This window comes from Lithobates pipiens, unplaced genomic scaffold (genome assembly GCF_037356315.1).
Source record: "Lithobates pipiens isolate NorthernLeopardFrog02 unplaced genomic scaffold, aLitPip1_a1.2 Scaffold_18, whole genome shotgun sequence".
Taxonomy (NCBI): Eukaryota; Metazoa; Chordata; class Amphibia; order Anura; family Ranidae; genus Lithobates; species Lithobates pipiens.
The window spans coordinates 556,061,085-556,083,112 of record NW_027507758.1 but is presented as its reverse complement, the minus strand read 5'-3'; the positions used below and the strand labels follow the sequence as shown (position 1 = coordinate 556,083,112).

The window sequence follows — 22,028 nt, the reverse complement described above, 5'->3', positions numbered from 1 at the left end:
CTCTGCCTGTCGCATGAACTGACCACACCACATGGATGGACCATGTTCCTGCCTACTACCAGGACCAATATTTTGGCACTGCTGACAATCTCTGCCTGCACTGACCTTGGACTGTATATGGACAGTATCCCTGCCTGCTGCCTATATTGACTATGGACAGTATACCTGCCTGTTGCCTGGAAAATTGTGTTCACTTTTGCTGACCAAATCCCTGCTTGCTGCCTGGACCAGTGCTATCATCCTGTGGACAACTGCGCTGCTAAAACCACAGGTAATCTTTTGTTTACTCTTTTCTCAGCAGAATGTATTTTGGGGTGTAATTCTTGGTATGTGCATGCTATGTCTCCCTGGAACACCTGATAGTGTTCCTTGCATGTTGGGCCTCTGTATGTGGCCAAGCTATGTAAAAGTCTCACACATTTGGTATTGCCATACTCAGGAGGAGTAGCAGAACGTATTTTGGGGTATCATTTTTGCTATGTACATGCTATGTGTTGGAAATATCTTATAAATGGACAACTTTGCGTAAAAAAAAGTGGTTTCATTTTTTTTCCACATTTTCCCAAAACTTCTGGAAAAAAATTAACCATTCAAAAGACTTATTATGCCTCATAGATTATATGTTGGGGTGTTAGCTTTCCAAAATGGGGTCACTTTGTGGGCATTTCCATTGTCCTGGTGCTCCAGGGCCTTCAAAAATGTAATAGGTGGTTGAGAAATGAGATGTGTAATTTATGCTCCTAGAACGCCTGATGGTGCTATTTCAATATTGGGCCTCTGTATGTGGCCAGGCTGTGTAAAAGTCTCACACATTTGGTATCGTAATACTCAGAAGGAGTAGCAGAACATATTTTGGGGTGTCATTTGTGGTATACACATGCCATGTGAGAGAAATAACTTATTACATTGAAAATTTGGTGAGAAAAAAAAAAATCTTCATTTTGCAAAGAATTGTGGGAAAAAGATGACAACATCAAAAACCTCACCATGCAGCTTAGTAAATACCTTGAAATGTCTACTTTCAAAAAAGGGGTCATTTGGGGGGTATTTGTACTTTCCTGGCTTGTTCTGGTCGCAAGAAATTAGATATGCCACCAGTACATCAGGTGTGATCAATTTTTTATGATTCGCACCACAGCTTGTGGACTCTCTAACTTTCACAAAGACCAAATAATATCCACTAATTTGGGTTATTTTTTACCAAAGATATGTAGCAGTATAAATTGTGGGCAAAATGTATGAAAAAAAATTAATAATTTGCAAAATTTTATCACATAAACTAAGAAAAATGTGTTTTTTTTCCAAATTTTCGGTCTTTTTTAATTTATAGCGCAAAAAATAAAAAACTCAGAGGTGGTCAAATACCACCAAAAGAAAGCTCTATTTGTGGGGAAGAAAAAGACACAAAATTCATTTGGGTACAGTGTTACATGACTGAGTAATTGTCGTTCAAAGTGTGAGAGCACCGAAAGCTGAAAATTGGTCTGGGCAGGAAGGGTGTTTAAGTGCCCAGTAAGCAAGTGGTTAATTATCACTGTGTGGGAACACCCTTTCATGTTGGCAGCGACTAAGCTTAAGGCTGGGTTCACACTGCTGCGGCTAGGAGAACCGGATGTGATTCGCACCGCACTGCAGTGCAAATCACATCTGAGCTCTGTGCGATGCGAGTTCAGCCATACAGATAGTATGGCTGAATTCGCATCGCGCCCGCCAAAAACTCGCACAGGACCCTTTTTTTGGTCCGCAGCAGAATCGAATCGCATGGGTGTTCACACCATGCGATCCGATTCCTGTCCGAGTTTGCGGATCGCACTGCGATATGCGAACTGATCTGGGGGTGTCATTAACGTTTCACTGACACTCCCAGCAGTTCGCATAGGGCAGTGTGAACTGCTGCCGGGAGGCATGCGATGCGGGAACCCGCCACGGATTTGCGGCGTTCCCGCATTGCTTCAGTGTGAACCCAGCCCTAATTGCATTTTGGTTTGCGCATTAGTATATTCACTAATATAAGCCTGACTCTTTACTGCTGGATACAATGCCCTTTCCAGGTCACAGAGCTCTATAACCCCCCCCCCATACTGTATTCCCTTTACCCCCCATACTCTGCCCCCCCGTACTCTGCCCTCTTGTACTGTGCCCCTCTCCCCCCCTGTACAGCTGCACGATTCTGGCTAAAATGAGAATCACAATTTTTTTTGCTTAGAATAAAGATCACGATTCTCTCATGATTCTCACAGTGTAACATCTTCTTTCACATTATACAAAAAATTGGGCTAACTTTACTGTGTCGTTTTTATTTTAATTAATTAAAGTGTCTTTTTTTATTGCGTTTGAAAAATCGCTGAGCAAATGCGATGAGATATAAAATATTGCAACAACCACCATTTTATTCTCTAGGGTCTCTGCTAAAAAAAATGACCAGTTACACTTACCGGTAACGGGTTTTCTAGGAAATCTTCCAGGACAGCACACCTGAGAGATGACTGGTCCACCTGACAGGAAACCCAATCAACAACAAGTTTAAAAGTTCCCACCCCTCCCTCAGACCCTCAGTTATGGTAAAGGATAGCCCACACCGGTATCAGAGGGAACATTCTGTGAGGAATGAATATACCACACCAATAAAACAAGGGTAGGGAAGTAGGCCTGCCGTCCTGGAAGATTTCCTAGAAAACCCGTTACCGGTAAGTGTAACTGGTCATTTTCTCCAGTCATCTTCCAGGACGGAAGACGAGACGTTAAGCAAGTTCAGGCCTACCCTAGGGCGGGACAACCGTTGTAGGACCTTCCTGCCAAACGCCAAGTCCTGAGGGGACAACAGCTCCACTCTGTGGTGCCTCAGAAATGTCCTATGGCTCGTCCATGTTGCTGCCCTGCAGATCTGGTCGATTGAGGCGCCTGCCCTTTCTGCCCAGGAGGTCACCAGGGATCTGGTTGAATGCGCCTTAAGGTGGGCTGGCACTGGTTTACCTGCCTGCCTATAAGCTATAGATATGGTTTGTCTGATCCATCTAGCTATTGGTTTAGAGGCTTGTAGACCCTTTCTCTTCCCTGAGAAGGTGATTAATAAGTAACTGGATCTCCTAAAGTCTTTCACTCTTTCCAAGTATAATAGGAGACAGCGCCTGACGTCTAACAGATGGAACCTTTCCTCTTCCTTGTTCTTAGGATTCTGGCAAAAAGACGGGAGAATAATCTCCTGTGTTCTGTGAAATAAAGAAGCTACTTTTGGCAAATAAAGAGGATCCTGAGTGAGGATTACCCTATCCTCTAGGACAGGGGTCCTCAAACTTTTTAAACAGGGGGCCAGTTCACGGTCCCTCAGACCGTTGGAGGGCCGGACTATAGTTAAAAACACAGACACTATATTCTGGCATATTCATACACACAGCTCTTTCCTTGTACTGTATGAAAAAGTAATCATAAGTCCACTGTTCTTTGAATATCCTACACTCCGAGACAATTTTTCTCTTTATTGACATCATTGTTTCCTAGGGATTCCAAATTGCTAATAGTAAAATACCAATAAAAACAATATACCAGCAACATTCCCCCACATTAGGTGCAGTATAGTCCCCCACATTAGGCTGGCAGTATAGTCCTCCCCCTTTAGTAGACAGTGCCCCCCTTTAGTAGACAGTGCTCCCCCTTTAGTAGACAGTGCCCCCTTTAGTACAGTGCTCCCCTTTAGTACAGTACTCCCCCTTTAGTACAGTGCTCCCCCTTTAGTAGACAATGCCCCCTTTAGGACATTGCATCCTTTCTTCTCCGCTTCTCCGCTTCGGTTTCCATGGGCGCACGCATGGGACGTCAGTGACGTCGCTGCGTGCGCCTACTCCCGGCGGTCCCCGCGTTTTTAAAGTAAACGCGGGCCGCAGGGACTTCGCAGAGGCATCCTTGTGTTCCGAAAGCTTCTTTCGGAACACAAGGATGTCCTGAGGCTAAAACACCCGGCGGGCTGGGTAAATGTGCTCTGCGGGCCGTATGTGGCCCGCGGGCCGTAGTTTGAGGACCCCTGCTCTAGGATATGCAAAAACGGCTCTTTAATCGAAAGGGCCTGTATATCACCCACCCTTCAGGCCATGGTAATAGCCAGAAGGAAGGCTAACTTAAATGATAAAAGTCTAACAGGAATTTCAGCCACCGGCTCAAAGGGCCCCTTTTGTTAGGGCATCTAACACCAGGGATAGGTCCCATGGAGGGCAACTGACCGACCTAACTGGAATTACCCTTTCCCTGGCATACAAAAATCTTTTTATCAGGGTTCTTGTCCTAGCCTCCTGTCAAAAAACACGGACAGGGCTGCCACCTGGACCTTGAGGGTGCTGACTGCCAATCCCTGGTCCACCCCCTCTTGAAGAAAGTCTAGGATGGTAGGTATCATCTGGAGAGCCCCCTCCCTAGACTGCAGCCAATGGGGGAAAACTTTCCAGACCTTTGCATACATTTGTCTGGTGACGCCTTTTCTACTGAGGAGAAGAGTGTCTATCACTCTCTCCGAACAACCCCTGTCACAGAGTATTTCCCTCTCAAGAGCCATGCTGTCAGAGAGAGACGGTCCGGGTCGGGGCGAAGACTGGACCTTGAATGAGTAGGTCTCGTTGTACTGGCAGATGCAGCGGGGGAGTTACTGAAAGACTCTGAATGGTGGGGAACCAAACCCTCTTGGGTCACCAGGGTGCTATCAGCACCAGGTCTGTCCGTGAGTGGGTTAACTTCTGTAGAACCCTGGGAATGAGTACCAGTGGGGGAAAGGCATAAGCCACCCTGAAATCCCACACCTGTACAAGAGTGTCTATCCCTTCTGCTTCTTGATCCTTGTAAAGGGAGAAAAATCTGTGGACCTTCGAATTCCTCTGGAAAGCGAATAAATCTATTTCTGGCCTGCTGAAATGTCTGCACACCAGGGCAAAGACCTCTTTGTTCAATCCCCATTCTCCCTGAAGGATGGGTTGTCTGCTTAGAAAATCGGCCTGAAGATTGAGCGACCCTCTTATATGAATCGCTGAAAGCGAAAGGACCTTCTTTTCTGCTTCCCCTAGGATCTGCTGTGCTAACTCCCTCAGTCTGTCTGACCTTGTCCCCCCTTGATGGTTCAGGTAGGTGACCGTGACCAGGTTGTCCGAGAGGACCTGTACCTCTCTGCCCTGCAGCTGTTCTTGGAAATAGTTTAGCGCCTTGCCTACTGCCAGAAGCTCCCTGAAATTGGAGGACTCCCTGGCTTGGCTGCGGTTCCAGGACCCCTGGGTATACCGGTCTCCCAGATGAGCCCCCCCAACCCCAAGCGCTGGCATCCATGGTTAAGACCAATGGGTCTATCTGGGACCAGGGGCGACCCTTCAACAGATTGCGTGAGTCGAGCCACCACTGCAGAGAGAGAGAGACCTCCTCTGTGAGGGACACTCTCCTCTCCAGTGTTTCTCTTTTTCCTCCCCATGAGGCAAGCAGGAAGGCCTGAAGCTGCCGAGAATGGAACTGTGCCCAAGTTACTGCCGGTATGCAAGAGGTCATGAGACCCAACAGTCTCATTATATACCTCAGGGAGGCTTCTCCTATTTCGAGAAGGGCGATAACTGCATTCTGGACTTTCACTACCTTTTCTGTTGGTAGGAACACCCTCTGTGCCTGTGAGTCTAACAGGTAGCCTAGGTACAGCTTGGACTGAGATGGTGTCAGTGAGGACTTCTCCCGGCTGACCATCCAACCCAAGGTCTCCAGAGTTTCTAACACGATGTCTCTGTCTATTAAAGTTTGCATCTGATCCACATTGTAGACCAGTAAATCGTCCAGGTAGGGTATCAAACCTATTCCCAGGAGGTGTAGGTATGCTAAGACTTCGGCAATAACTTTCGTGAAAACCCTTGGGCTGGCCGCCAGCCCAAAGGGCAGTGCTCTGAACTGCTACCTTCTGCTGTATGCAAATCGCGAAGCATAGGTATTTTTGGTGTTCGGGAGCAATGGGTATGTGTAGGTACGCATCCTTTAGGTCCAGAGTGACCATAAAGACTCCTGCCTGAAGATGTTTCCTTATTGAATAAATGCTCTCCATTCTGAACCTCTTGTACAGTAAGTAACGGTTGAGTCCTCTCAAATTTATTATTAACCGAAATTTGCCCAAGGGTTTTGGAACCACAAACACGTGAGAGTAAAAGCCCTGGGCCATCTGACTGGCTGGTACCGGAGCAATAACTTCTTGCTTTGCCAGCTCTTGTATATTTCCCAGTAGTCCCTCTGCCCTGGCCGGGTCCCTGGGGAGAAAAGTAATAAGAAAATTCTGTGGGGGTAACCTCTGGAATTCTAGTCTGTACCCCTCCTTTAAGAGGCTTAAAATATATGGACTCTGCGTAACCTTTTCCCACTGGGAAAGGAACCCGCAGAGCCTTGCGTCTACCTTTACGGTGGCGTCATTTGGCTTCCTTCTGAGAAGTTCCGGAACCGGAAAAAAGGATTGCACTTTTTTCCTTTCCCTTTCCGAGATTCCACTTCTTCCTCTGGTCACTTCTCCCCTTATGATGAGTCTTTGACTGGGGGCCCTGAAAAAATCTCTTGCCCCTTTCCCTCTTGGGTTTCACAGGGAACTTCGTTCCCCTCTCGGTAGACCAGGACAGGACCTGATCTAGACCTGAACCAAACAACAGGGAACCCTCAAAGGGAATCCCGCATAAGCGAGATTTGGAAGTGAAATCTCCGTCCCAGGTTTTTACCCATAAGGCCCTCTTGGCGGAGTTTAAAAGTGCTGCTGACTTAGCCGTGGTTCTGACAGTCTCCACCGCTGCATCTGCCACATACGCTACAGCTCTGCTGATTACCTCCAGCGAGTCTACAATTCCTTTCGTTTCCTTACTACATGAGACGTGTTCCATCAACCTGCCAAGCCAGGCATCTACATTTCTGGCTACACAGGCGGAGGCTAGAGCAGGCGCCATTGCCGCCGCATTTGCCTCCCAAGCCCTTTTGAGTAAGGTCTCAGACTTTTTGTCCATCTGGTCCTGAATGCTTCCAGAGTCTTCGAAGGACAGATCAGACCTCTTAGACACCTGTGCTAAGGCTGCATCCAAACGGGGGGTTTTAAAAAAAAAATTCGTCCTCCTCATCCTTAAATGGACAACTTCTCTTCCAAGCTTTTAGTCTGAGAAGTTTACGTTCAGGTTCCTTCCATTCTCTGAGGATTATATCCTTCAGGGACTGGTGGACAGGAAAGGTTCTGGCCTGTAACCTTCCTAGGCATCTGTACACCCTATCCTGTGCTGAAACCTGAGCAGAGGGGACCTGTATATCTTCTGAGGTATAAATGGCCTTCCATGTCCTCCGCTGAGAACAAAAGTCCCTCAGGCTTAGCCTCCCCCTGGCTATCCTGGTCCGAATCTTCCTCCCCAGTACTAAAATCTGGGACCTGACCCTCCTCCACCTCAGACAACAAGGAGATCTGGCCCTGGGAACTTTCCGTGTAGGACGTGGAAAAGTTTTCCTGTGAGCGAGGGGTCTCTCTACCAGATGGGCCTTCATCCCGACCCTTCTCTAGTGTAGTTTGGAAAGACTGGAGGGTAGCAAGCATTTCTGACTGCAAGGCACGACACTCTTTCACTACCTGAGCGGTCTCCTTGCCTGCGAGCTTAAAGATGCATTTATCGCAAAAGGGCTTGCTGTGGTCTTGTGCAAGTTTAGAATTACAATAACCACAATGCCTGGACTTAGAAGTAGCTTTTCCTTTAGACCTACTGGCTGACCCCTGGGCAGAGCCTTCAGTCCCTGGAAACAGTAGAAAATAGACAATTAGCTACCCATGTCCTAAAGGGGCAGGGGGGTCTGCCTCAGAGTACACTGCCCCTACAATACGCAGCTGGATCACTCACCCCCTGTGGTGACCTCAGTGTCTGTTTGCTCAGACGGACCTTCCGCCTCCATAGCGACTTTGCTGCCCTGCAGGATCGCTGGACCAGGTGCTGTCTTGAGCGTTCCCCCTGTTTGCCTTGGAGATGCTGCAGTTGTAGCTCTAGAACGCACAGTCTTGCTACTAGAGCTGCCTGGGTGCTTTTCACTGCACCCTCTTATAACTGAAACTGTCGCCATTTTTCGGAGGTCCGTCGCCCGGAAATGACGTCGGGAAGCTCCCGCCGGACTTCCTGTCATGCGCAGTGATGCTGGAACGCATGCCCTGTGTCCAGTCATCACTGCGTCAGAGAGAGAGATCTCCACCGCCATTCAGGAAGCCTGATGCCCGGGGGCCTTCAGGACAAGCGCAGTAGTGCTGGAACGCACGCCATCCACGTCCAGCACTGCTGCCTAGCGGAAAAAAAATGAAGCTCATCGCACTCCACCAACGAACACGGCGTTCTCAGGTAAGGCAAGTGCACAAATGGGGAGCAGCACTACCAGGAACAACTCCCCTGTCCCGTGAGGCTGAACAATGGTCTTCCTATCAGGGAAAACTTTCTCCCAGGCGGCCCCCAGACTCGGAGGTCGCCCGAGACTGTCACAGACCCTGTCTGCCTGAGTCCCAGGGAAAATAATTCCAGAGAAAAAAGGGTCCCAGACCCTTCAGAAAAGCACAAAAAAACTGAAAACTTGGTTTCGCTGCCATCCTGTGGGAAACACAATCAAGAACTGAGGGTCTGAGGGAGGGGTGGGAACTTTTAAACTTGTTGTTGATTGCGTTTCCTGTCAGGTGGACCAGTCATCTCTCAGGTGTGCCATCCTGGAAGATGACTAGAGAAAAAAAAAATGATAGATATATATATATATATATATATCATGTTTGGGTGTTCCAATTAATTTTCTAGCATAAAATAATGATTTGTTTACTTGTAAGCATCAAATGGCAGAAAAGGTTTGGGCTTTAAATGGTTAAACTTCCTTCATCTACACGCTGAGTTCTTTCCTTTGATAAAAGAATGAAAAGATAGTTTGTTTGCATTTATTTGGGTGTTGTATTAAAACTTGTCAGGCTGCCTGGATTTTGTTTTTCCAGCTGTGAGAACGCTCTGCACTTGTTAGAAAGATCGTGACATGCTGTTTTGAAGATCGGGAAGGAAAAAAGATTGCGATTTTGATTCTTCATGATTCACTCCACCCTCCTGTACTGTGCCTCTTCCCCCCTATACTCTGCCAACTTGTACTGTGCCCCTCTCCCCCGTGTACTCTGCCCTACTGTACTGTGTGCCCCTCTCCCTCTTGTACTTTGCCCTCCTATACTCTTCCCCTCTCCCCCCTGTACTCTGCCCTCCTGTACAAAAAAGGCCCACTGCCCTTACCTATACCTGGTACTCTGCCCTCCTATACTGTGCTTCCCCTGCACTCTGCCCCTCTTCCCCCCCTATACTCTGCCCTCCTGCACTGTACCCCTCTCCCCCCTGCACTCTGCCCCTTTCCTCCCGTACTCTGCCCTCCTGTACTGTGTGCCCTTGCCCACCTTGTACTCTGCCCTCCTATACTGTTCCCCTCTCCTCTGCCCCCCTGTACTCTGCCCCACTGTACAAAAAAGGGTCACTGTCCTTACCTATAACTGGTACTCTGCCCCCCTAAACTCAACCCTCCTGTACTGTAGCCCCCCCCCTGTACTCTCCCCCCCATACTCTGCCCTCATGTACTGTGTGCCCCTGCCCCCCTTGTACTCTGTCCTCCTGCACTGTGCCCCTCTCCCCCCTGTACTCTGCCCTCCTGTACTGTGTGTCCCTGCCCCCCTTGTACTCTGCCCTCCTATACTGTTCCCCTCTCCTCTGCCCCCCACCCCATGTACCAAAAAGGGTCATTGCCCTTACCTATAACTGGTACTCTGCTTCTTTCCCCCCCTATACTCGGCCCTCCTGTACTGTGCCCCTCCCCCCTGTACTCTGCCCCTCTCCCCCCCCTGTACTCTGCCCTCCTGCACTGTAGACCTCTCCCCCCTGTACTCTGCCCTCCTGTACTGTGCCCATCAGCCAAGTATGGTGACAACACTGACTGCGGCGATGAACAAGGACAGCAAGAGCCTTCCCCACTCTCCCATATAAATGGCTATACAGTGCCAACATCTTCTACAGCGCAGTGCAATGACATTTATTCGTTCAGTGACACCACATATGCAGGTGCATTTCTACCCAAGACCCTGGTTCACCCATACTGTAGTGACCTGTGTTTTAAAAATTGAAAATAATAATTATTTTTTGTGTGGAGGCTGGTCTTGCCTAGGGCACAAATTAGTCTAGAACCGGCCCTGGTAGAAGCAGTACCCATCCCTGCAGGTGAGGAATACTGTGCATGTTGTATTGGTACTCCAGTACTCAGATCTGTCAGATAACTAGTATCAGTACTCATATACCCATCCCTGCAGGTGAGGAATACTCTGCGTGTAGTATTAGTACTCCAGTACTCAGACCTGTGAGATAAGTTAGAAGGCTGGCCATTGGTTAGCCTGCATTTGTAGGAGGAGTGTGGGGCTTCTTAATCCCCTCCTCTCCCCCTATGATCTCGTCGGCTGCATTTCCGGACCACCCAGTGGTTTTTGGGGCTCACAGGTCAGGTTTTAGTGGTCCTTCCTCTGGGCCTTCAGGGCAGTTTGACAAGCTTGGCAGGCCCATCCATTTGCTGGGTAAGGCTCAGCTTTGTAACAATTTCAATTATATAACCTGTAATTACAATCAATGTAGGTTGCTGCATGTGTGTGCCAACTGCTTTAGGGCTCATCCTAAAACCGCTTGTCCGATCAAGCCACCTGGGGCGTCTTTACTGAGCCGGGTCAATATTCCCAGGTTGGATTTCTGGTTGTGCCATCATCCTTCCCCGGGTTTCAGGCGGTTCTTGGTGGATGGGTTTTCAGAGCGGTTTCACACGGGTTTAATCACCCTCCCGTTGCAGTCTCACGAATGTGCCAATTTGGTCTCTGCTGCCGACAATGCCGGTGTGGTGGACCGGCTGTTGCAGGATGAGCTGTCTAAGGGGTTTGTGATTGGGCCTTTTTTGTCCCCGCCGTTCAGTATGTGGAGGGTCAGCCCCATTGGCGTTGTAAAAGGGAAATTTTCCAATAAATATCGTTTGATTTACGATCTGTCGGCTCCTCATTCTTCTCATATTCCTAGTTTAAATTCTCTTATCCCATCTGAGGAGTTTTCCTTGCAGTACGCATCCGTGGATTCTGCCATTCAACATATCTTGCAGTCAGGCAGGAGGACATGGTTGTCGAAAGCAGACATCTCTGACGCTTTCAAGCTCCTCCCGATCAGACCATCACTCTGGCAGTGGCATGGTTTCAAATGGCGGGGGCAGTTTTACTTCGCTACCAAGCTTACATTTGGCTCCAAGAGTAGCCCTTGGATTTTCAACAATTTTGCTTCTGCGCTCAATTGGATTTTGTCTACGCAGTTGGGGTGTGGCAAGGTTATTCATTACCTGGATGATTCTTGCTGCTGGAGTTCCCGGCTCAGCCACCCAAGGATCTCGCGGTTCTCACCGAGCTATTCAGGGATCTGAATGTCCCCTTGGCTACCCACAAGGTCGAGGGACCGTCCACAGTGATTACCGTTTTGGGGATCACTTTGGACACTGTCCATATGATGGCTAGCTTACCGCAGGACAAGCTGGTGAGGATCCGCAGGTTCATTCACAAGTTGGTCAGGTCTCCGGTGTGCTAAAAAAAAAAGAGCTGCAGTCGCTTTTGGGTATGCTCAATTTTGGCATGAGGATCATTCCTCAGGGCAGGTCGTCTGTGTCTAGACTCCTGGCCCTCCTCCTGCTCTTCCGAGAAGCAGATTCGGTAGTGCGGTTGAGGGCTGACGCTAGGGCCGATCTTCTCATGTGGGATCGGTTCTTGTGTGGTTGGAATGGGATTTCTTTGTTCATTCATGCTCCTACGTCAGTTTCCCCCAGGGTTTTTTCAGATGCCGCCGCTTCAGTAGGCTTCTCTGCTATTTTCGGGGACCAGTGACTTGCGGGCCCCTGGCCGCCGGAGGTGGCAGACATTCCAGGTTTCTCACGGACGTCTGCTCTATTTCAGATTTTCCCCATTGTGGACGCTGCCTGCACTTGGGGTCCCTCTTGGTCTGGGCAGACGGTTATTTTCTTCACTGACAACATGGCCACGGCGGAGATCATCAACAAGGGGAGGTCAGGTTCTCTCGTGATTATGGTATTCATGCGCAGATTGACGTGGTTGGGCCTTAAATTTAGTTTTCATTTCCAGGGGGAGTTTATTAGCGGGGTTTTTAACGGGGCTGCTGATGCATTATCTAGGGCTGATTTTCAGCGTTTCTTTTCGCAGCATCCAGAGGCAGATCGGAGGGGCATGCCAGTTCCGCCATTTGCCCTGCTGAGGTTGGATTAGATGCCCTAGGTGTTCAAGTGACCACTTCGCATCCAGGCCAATTTTGACATTTCTCTCCTACATGTAAAACTCCCAATTTTTTTGCTAGAAAAGTACATAGAACCCTCAAACATTATATATGTTTTTTTAGCAAAGACCCTAGAGAATACAATGGCGCTCATTGCAACTTTTTATCTCGCATGGTATTTGCGCAGCAATTTTTTGAACACGTTTTTTTCAGAAATAAAACTGTTTCATGCTTAAAAAAAACAAAAAAAACAGTAAAGTTAGCCCAATTTTTTGCATAATGTGAAAGAGGCGGATACGCCGAGTAAATAGATACCCAACATGTCACGCTTCAAAATTTCACGCGCTCGTGGAATGGCGCCAAACTTTGGTATTTAAAAACCCCCATAGGCAACGTTTAAATTTTTTTACTGGTTACATATTATGGGTTACAGAGGAGGTCTAGGGCTAGAATTATTGCTCTCGCTCTAACCTTCACGGCGATACCTCACATGTGTGGTTTGATCACCGTTTTCATATGTGGGCGGGACTTACGTATGCGTTTGCTTCTGTGTGCGAGCTCACGGGGACAGGGGCGCTTTATTTTTATTTATTTATTTTATTGTTAATTTTATTTTATTTTTTTAGTTTTACACTTAAAAAAAAAAAAAAAATTACTTTTATTCCTATTACAAGGAATGTAAACATCCCTTGTAATAGGAATATGGCATGATCGGACATATTTACAGTGAGATATGGGGTCAATAAGACCCCATATCTCACCTCTAGGCTGGGAAGAATAAAAAAAATAAAAAATGATCCTGGCTTCCTAGCCAGATCGGCACCATTAATTTGAATACCGAGGCCGGGCGTGACGTCATAACATCGCGCCCGGCGTCCGAACGATCATAGAGACTCCGGGGACAATCTAGTCCGCCGGAAATCTCTATGATTACTTGCTGGGGCCGGCGGATCCTGTGACCGACTCTCCGATGGAAACGGTCAGTCGGTAGAAGCACCGGAGGGCAGCGGGAGGGGGGTCAGGGGTTTGTCATTAAGTTTTACAGATCTCACTCTGACTGGTGTCCAGTGGAGGTGTTAGATCAGCTCATGGGCTTGTTCACTGCAGCTCCTCCCGACATCCCATTACTACCCTTTCCTTCTCAGGGCCTCTCCTCCAGTCAGTTAATTTCCCATGTTAGGATTTTGCTTGGTAGGTTGGGGCTCAACCCGAAACAGTTCTCATGACACTCGTTCAGGATTGGCGCAGCTTCCAAACAGGGAGTCCCTTCCCATGTCATTAAGTTCATGAGACGTTGGCAATTGTCATGCTATACTAGGTACATTCCGGATCCACATGCTGAGGTCAGACGAGCTTTTACCATGTTGTTAGGTTGATTATTTCTTGATGGTTTCATTAAAATCACTTTTCATACCTAGTTCGTGTCTTTTTGCCCTCTTTTAAGTATACTCTCACGAGCGACCATGGCACACCTCAGGTCGCCAGGGTTGGGGGGGGGGGGGTTTCATGTCCTTTCAGTATCCAGACTCTGACTACAAGTTAGAAGGCTGGCCATTGGTTAGCCTGCATTTGTAGGAGGAGTGTGGGGCTTCTTAATCCCCTCCTCTCCCCCTATGATCTCGTCGGCTGCATTTCCGGGTTCCCTCCCACCCATTCCCATTTTTTTCATTTATTTACTCTTAGGGTATGCCCTCTTTTAAGTATACTCTCACGGGCGACCATGGCACACCTCAGGTCGCCCGGGTTGGGGGGGTTTCATGTCCTTTCAATATCCAGACTCTGACTACAACTAGTATCAGTACTCATATATCCATCCCTGCAGGTGAGGAATACTGTGCATGTAGTATTAGCACTCCAGTACTCAGATCTGCCAGATAACTAGTATCAGTACTCATATACCCATCCCTGCAGGTGAAGAATACTCTGCATGTAGTATTAGGACTCCAGTACTCAGATCTGTCAGATAACTAGTATCAGTACTCATATACCCATCCCTGCAGGTGAGGAATACTGTGCATGTAGTATTAGTACTCCAGTACTCAGATCTGCCAGATAATTAGTATCAGTACTCATATACCCATCCCTGCAGGTGAGGAATACTGTGCATGTAGTATTAGTACTCCAGTCCTCAGATCTGTCCGATAACTAGTATCAGTACTCATATACCCATCCCTGCAGGTGAGGAATACTCTGCATGTAGTATTAGTACTCCAGTACTCAGATCTGCCAGATAATTAGTATCAGTACTCATATACCCATCCCTGCAGGTGAGGAATACTCTGCATGTAGTATTAGTACTCCAGTCCTCAGATCTGTCAGATAACTAGTATTAGTACTCATATACCCATCCCTGCAGGTGAGGAATACTCTGCATGTAGTATTAGTACTGGCCGGACACTGACCTTCTGCCAGGATCTGTGGATGAACTCCAGGGGTTCTCTCCCCAACTGTAGAGCTGCCCCCAGCCAGGGGATCCATCCCCGTATACATGGAGGATTAGGAAGCCCGCCACTGGACCGGGTTCTTTTCAGTAGGAATCCCACCAGCAGGACGGCCAGAAGCCCCAGCAAGATCCCCACCGCGGAGCGCAGCTCCATCATCCGATCCTCCTCCATCCTCCCCACATACACCTGTCATCCCCGCACAGAGCAACATCAGTACAGCGCAGGGAGGGGCGGGGCCACACAAAGTGGAGACCTCCCGAATGTCAGAGGAGCGGGGCGTGCCTGAGAGAGAGAAATCCCGGCCAGCCAATGGGATGGACGAGAGGTATGTACTAACTAATCAGAAGTGTGGGTTGGGCACATGGGCGTGTTAGGAGGCGTATCTATGGGCGGGTAAGTGGCGGAACATGCCGAGAGTGGATATTCCTACTCGCCAATCAGAAGTGTGGGCTGGGCACATGGGCGTGTCTGTGGGCGGGTAAGTCACGGAACACGCAGCAAGGCATGTCCAGAACTACAGTGCCCGTCATCCTCCTGACGTGACGGCTCATAGATAACCCACCATGGACACCCCAGATGGCAGCCAGGTAGAGGGTGTTTCGTCACATATGGCGACCCATCACATTTGCTACCCACTGGACTGGCTTGCGCAGAATTTAGTGGCCACATCCCTGAGTCCAGGTTCAAGTCCCACCAAATGGACATACAGTTAGATTATAATTATGCCGAGCAAAGTGAGGCCGTGCCCGAAGCGTGGCGAGCGGCCCTGTGACAAAGTCGTCTTACAACAGTGTTGGAACGCATATGGTGGCATCGCGCATGCACACTCCAGCGGGCAGCAAAATGCGATGGGTAGCCAAATGTGATGTGACAAGGGCATTACCGGCGGTGATGTAAAAATATCTCAGCTCGACCGTGTCACTTCCTGTGTAGCTCCGTCACTCAAACAGCTGTCGGCGGGGCTTTACCACGCATGCGCAGGAGCTATCCCATAGTTGGTGGTGGGGGAGATAGAGCAGAGCGTAGAGAGGGGGCAGGCCCCTGTGCATAGCACTGTGTCTATGTACTACCATCAAACGCATTCACTGTACCATCATTGCAGCCACTGTGCCCATCTAACACAGCCAACGTGCCCATCAAACGCAGCCAACGTGCCCATCAAACGCAGCCAACGTGCCCATCAAAGGCAGCCACTGTGCCATCAAAGGCAGCCACTGTGCCATCAAACGCAGCCACTGTCCTCATCAAACGCAGCCACTGTGCTCAAATGCAGCCACCGTGCCCATCAAACGCAGCCACTCTGCCCATCAAATGCAGCCACTCTGCCATCAAATGCAGCCACTGTCCCCATCAAAGGCAGCCACTGTCCCCATCAAAGGCAGCCACTGTGCCCATCAAAGCCATCCACTGTGCCCATCAAACGCTGTCACTGTGCCATCAAATGCAGCCACTGTCCCCATCAAATGCAGCCACTGCGCCCATCAAACTCATCCACTGTGCCCATCAAATGCAGCCACTGTCCCCATCAAACGCATCCACTGTGCCATCAAACGCATCCACTGTGCCCATCAAACGCAGCCACTGTGCCCATCAAACGCATCCACTGTGCCCATCAAACGCATCCACTGTGCCCATCAAACGCAGCCACTTGCCCCTTCAAACGCATCCACTGTGCCCATCAAACGCATCTACTGTGCCCATCAAACATAGCCACTGTGCGATCAAATGCCATCACTGTGCCATCAAACGCAGCGACTGTACCCATCAATTGCCGCTACTGGTGACAGGTAACAATCAGGTGACAGGTAGCAGACCCGAGCACCTGACTGGCGGAGAGGCAGTTCAGTGTTAGCGAAGCGAATTCCTTCGTTTTGCTAACACAACGCTGAGTGAACAGCGAAGGCACAGCATGGTGCCCGGTGTTCACCTTTTTGGGTGCCTTTTAGAGCCCATAGCCCTAATCAGGTGCTTCCAAAAAACACCCCGCCGCTGTAATTCAGGTGCCTGTCGCCCGAAAAGGGGCTGGACACATGAATAGGGCATCTCAGTGGTGACCATAGACAGATTCATGCAATTCATGACTATCTATGGTGATAGTGGTGCCAGGATAGTGGTGGCAGGAAAGAGGGGGTCCTTACCGACGCACCGCCACTGCTCTGTGTACTCTTTGTTCTTTTGAAAAGTGTGCTGTAGATGGAGCATGTCAAGCTGTAGCTGTACTCCCTGGGGATATGCTGATCGCCCATCTATGCTGTTGGAGGAAGCCCAGTCGACCATAAATGAGGGACCTGCAGACTTGGTCATGGTGAGTGAGACCACCCCATGTCACACTCCATCTTTCCCTAGGACAGGGACCCCCTTCCCCCTCTAAGGACTGGGACCCCCTCCCCCCGAGGACAGGGACCCCCTTCTCCACCTGAGGACAGGGAAACATTCTTCCCCCTGGGTACAGGGACTCCCTTCTCCCCCCTGAGGACAGGGAAACCTTCTCCCCCTGGGTACAGGGACTCCCTTCTCTCCTGGAAACAGGGAACCTCTGGGCCACTCACCTGGGGACAGGAACTCCTTCTCTCCTAGGGACAGGGACCCCCTTCATCTCACCTAGGGACCCCATCTTCCCTGGGGATCCGGACCTCACCTCCCCTAAGAACAGGAACCTGATCACCCTGTGTGTACCAACCTCAATTCCCTGTCTACCATGTGTCCTGTGTGAGGGCCCTCCTGTGACAGCTCTTATCAAGACTTCATCCCACTGTGTGATCCCCCTACATGACTGACCCCTCTGTGTGAACCCCTTACATGGGGAACCCCTCTGTTTGCTCCTCCTACATGTCTGCATACTCTGACCACCACCTGTACCATTTCCACATCCTCTGACTACCTCCTGTATCCTGTCCGCCATCCTCTGACCACCTCATCTATCCTGTGCACATGTTCTGACCACCTCTTGTATCCTGTCCGCAGCCTCTAACCATCTCTTTTATCATGTCTGCAGTCTCTTAGGGAGAGTCTGGAGAGGAATCAAGAGTGAGAGCGTCACTGGGATTGGGATTAGGGGAGGAGTCAGACATGTATGGACTGTGGAGAAGAGACTATAGAATAAAAGCCGCCAACCTGGAGCCAATCCGGTCGGATAATCCGTCGGAATGTGTCCTATCGGACCGTGTTGTCGGATAATCCGACTGTGTGTGGTATGCATCGGACTGATTCCGTCGGACCAAATTTTCCAACATGTTGGAAATATTTTCCGACCAACTGGTCCGATCGGACATACTCCGATCATGTGTAGCCTACTCCGACAGACAACGTGCCACGCATGCTCACATTCAAATTTCCGACACGGAAGCGCTCATTCAGGTAAAACTACTGCTCGTAAGCGATATAGCACATTCGTCACACTGCAATGTTAAAAATTCTTTCCTCAAGAGCATTCTCTTGTTCTTTACAATGCTGCAAGAACGAACTTCTTTTGACGCTCATAGTCACACACACTTCTCCCGAACGGATTTCATTACTCTTTTTTAACCATTTCAGCAATACAATTTTAGTTTGCGTCACATCTACACAATTTTAGATTTGGTTTATTCTTTTTGGATGTTTTTTTATTTTTAATTCCTAAAAATCTCCTTTAAAGACAGTTTGCTCATTTCTCCTTTTTTTTGGGGTGTTTTTTGTATGTAAACTTACCACAACAACATTATTTTATTTTTTATCTTTGGTTTTTCTTTTTTAATCTACAGGAGGTTGTTTAGTGTTGGCATCCCTTGTTATTCATTTCACTTTGTATTTTTGAAATGTACCTGCCTGCTCACATATAAACTGGCCTTTTGGAAGGAAAACACATTACACAAGTATTTCATCAAACAAAAAAAACGTTATTTTGGTCGCTATAAAATAAAAATAGGAATGCAGCACTGGAAAAAACGTCTTACTTTGGTGCAGCCTTTGGCCCCCAGGGCAGACATGAACAAATTAGAATATGAAAAATTGTTGGCCTGAGGAGTAGATATCTCAGGGAGAGAAGTCTGGTCCCGAAGTCCTAGAGAACAGGAAATTCAGATGCCATTTATGTCCCCAGGATGTGGATCTTCAAGAGGCTGCATCTTCTGGCAGACCAGACTGAACCCAGGCTCTCGTCTTCCTTGGGCACTTCCCACCAGGCATCCTTCCAGGCTGTGGCTCGGCTCCTGTAGTTGGGACAGGAGGAGAAGGAGGGCATTGTTCGACCTCCTGGCTGCCACTTGCCACAGCCTCCCCCCGGCTAAGGTCTTCATGTGTATGAAAAGGGGACATCGTTTTAGTTTTTTGATCATCAATCACACCATTTTGTGCTCCTGGCTTTTGATAATTGAATGTTACCAAATAGAACAGACTATCATTCTGAGACCAGCATTTTTCTTTCCCGTCCCAATCATTTTTGGTCACTACTGTCTATTGAGATGTAAACCACTTTGATAAATCACAACTTACTGATCAATAAGAACATCTAGTTAACATCATTAAATGTAACACAAGAAATATGTTCAACAATGCAATACCTGTCTCAAGCTGGGCCCCACCACATGTTGCTGCCTGGAAGGCCCAGGTTGGACATCAGAAGCCTCAGCTGGGGGTGAAGGATGCCTTGAAGGAAGACTGGAGAGTGGTGGCCTGGGTACCCCTTGGTCTACCAGAAAATGCAGCCTGTCAAAGTGAACCATCCTGGGGTAATAAACGGCATATGCCATTAAAAACCCTCCTAATCTTGTCCCAACATCGACCTAGATAGAAGCAGTCTAGTCTAGTGAAGCACCAAGTTAAAAATGTTACCTTCGTTTCCACGTTCGTCACGTCCGTGCCTCACTCTCTTCCCAGATCGTACGGACGATACATGCGTGTTGCGTTTTATATACAGTGCGCATGCGTGAAACTCTGCCTGCCCCTGACGTTCTTTCCAGACTATTCCCCACCCCTTTGCTTCTGGCGCAGTGGGGAGAGCACATGGCGGAGAGAACACAGGTGCGCACTAATAATAGTTCCACTAACGAGGAGGAGGGTGAGGAAAGCCCGGAGCCTGAAACGTCCCGATCCAGGAAGACAAAATTTAAGGCCTCAAATATGTCTTTTGGAGAGATGTTGGAGATGGTCGACATATTGAACAGGACCGACTATGATGGGAAGTATGGACCTTACCCAAACCCAAATATCAGAAAGGCCAAGATCAGGAATAAAGTTGTGAAGAGTCTTCATAAGAATTTTGGGGTACGACGATCCAAGGATCAACTGAGAAAACGCTGGTCAGACCTAAAACTGAGGGAGCATGAGCAGTACATAAGGATCAAGCGTGTTCTTAAAAAAGTAAGCAGTTGTCGTGTGTTCATATGATTATTCTTGCTTGCATACTGCTCCTTGTGCTTTGATTTCATGTTGTGCATTTTAAAATGGCCACTTTCAAGTTCATGGTTTCGTTCGTTCGCAAGAAACATCGTTCTGCAGGGATGTTCTCACCTTGTAACTCGGCCCAAAAACACAATTGTACAACACTTCCAAGCAATGTTTCAGATTTCTATTTCTGCCCACTGTGTGCTAATTATTCTTTGTTTACATTCTCATAGGGGACAGAAGACTCGGAAAGTATGAGGACACCAGGGACCACACCCCTCACAAAGAAGGGCAACTTCCAAAAGCAGAAACAGAGGAGCAGGAGGAGGAGGAAGGAGAGATCGTGGAGGTTGGATAAATTGTCACCACAACAGGTGAGTGTCGGAGAACACAGCTTCCGGTAAGCTCAGCAATGTATATCACCATATTTTTATTACATGGTGTGTTTGTTTGCTTTGTTTTTTAGGTGATGTGGAAGAAGATTCCCGTTTTACCAGTGAAAGTGCCCAGATCTTGATCGGGGAGATAATGGGGTGCAATTGGGATTCGGAAATTATCCAACAAAACATCAACGATGTAAAAAATAAAATGAAGAACATCATTGATGTTTTGGGGAGAGTGTGAAACAAGAAAAACTAGATAGGGTTTTATTTTTGCTATTTTAAAAACCAAATGTTGTATTTATCGAAATTCCAAATTTGGAAGATGCGCAGAGTGTGTAAACATCTCCCATCATGGGGGATCAATGTACATGTTTTGTGGAAAGTGTCTGAGATGAAGGGGTTGCAGCCCCAAAGCATGTACATTGATCCACCATGATGGGAGATAGCACATGTTGGCACACTGTGTGCATCTTCCAAATTTGTATTTTTCAGGGGCACACTCCATGTGATGAAGGCAATATCAGCCTAGTTTGTACATACTCAGGTCTGATATTGTCTTCACTTTTCAAAGTTGAACTTTGTAAGTTCCTGTGTTCAGTATTTTACTGTTTAATACATGCCTGTTTACACAAAAACAACAAGGAAACAAAATTCTGATTAAACTCCGTTTTGGATACACACAATCTCTTGGTTTGTTGTAAAAACCTTTTCGAAACGCACATGTGAATGTGCTTGTATTAAAAAGTTTAATTATCAACAATGTGTGGCTTCCTTTTTCATTGCGCATAAAATGTATTTGTAGTCAAATTTTAGTTTGTGCTGAGAAGGAGTGTGATTTACTAAAGGCAACTCCACTTTGCACTCCAAGTGCAGTTTGAGGTGTACTTTTGCAGTGCACTTGTAGTGCATAGTGGATGTGCCTTTAGTAAAAAACACCCACAGTGAGGTGTAAATTTGGACAATCATGCCATTTTCCTGCCATGGTACTGAAAATGAGCACGATTTTGGTCAGTAATTCACTACATACATTAGTTACAAAAAGAAGGTATGTGTGTAGCAGACCCACAACATAATAACATTATCTGAAGAAGAGACTGTCCCCTCATCTCGCTCTGAACTTGGGTTTGCACTGTTGGTGAAAAAGGCACAACTTAAAAAAAAATGGCAAAGTGGGAGGCCACAGTCTGCCATTCCTGTGGCGTTGAAGGACACTGTGTAGTGAAACAAGAACAAAAATTAGTAATTTGACAAATCAACATTGCAAGCAGATTAGACACCCACATTTTTGGTCAAAATTAGTATAACATTTTGGGAACTGAGTATTTAAAGCCTAAAGTATAAGGTCCCCTTATGAGAGTCATCACCCCCCCCCCCCCATTTGATGGGCCCTTGCTAAAAAAATGAGGGGGGAGGTTTAGGACAGGTAACCCTCTCCACTTGATTGAGAGCTGAATGCCTAAATAATGTGTGATACTTTGTGAAGCCCCTCCTCACTTACACTATTGGCAGCCCACGGGACATGTAAGAAGTGTCAT

The 22,028-nt window shown here is 47.9% G+C and overlaps 1 protein-coding gene across 1 annotated transcript in view; it reads right to left on the bottom strand.

Annotated features, from left to right (window-relative positions):
• The window catches only part of LOC143988970 (24-hydroxycholesterol 7-alpha-hydroxylase-like), a 188,846-nt gene extending 173,923 nt beyond the window's left edge, over positions 1-14,923 (bottom strand). Inside the window, exon 1 of the mRNA XM_077488932.1 lies at positions 14,708-14,923. Within this exon, the coding sequence (XP_077345058.1) occupies positions 14,708-14,920 (213 nt within the window). The 5' untranslated portion in view covers positions 14,921-14,923. The remainder of the gene's footprint in view (positions 1-14,707) is intronic.
• Between the last annotated feature and the right edge of the window lie 7,105 nt (positions 14,924-22,028).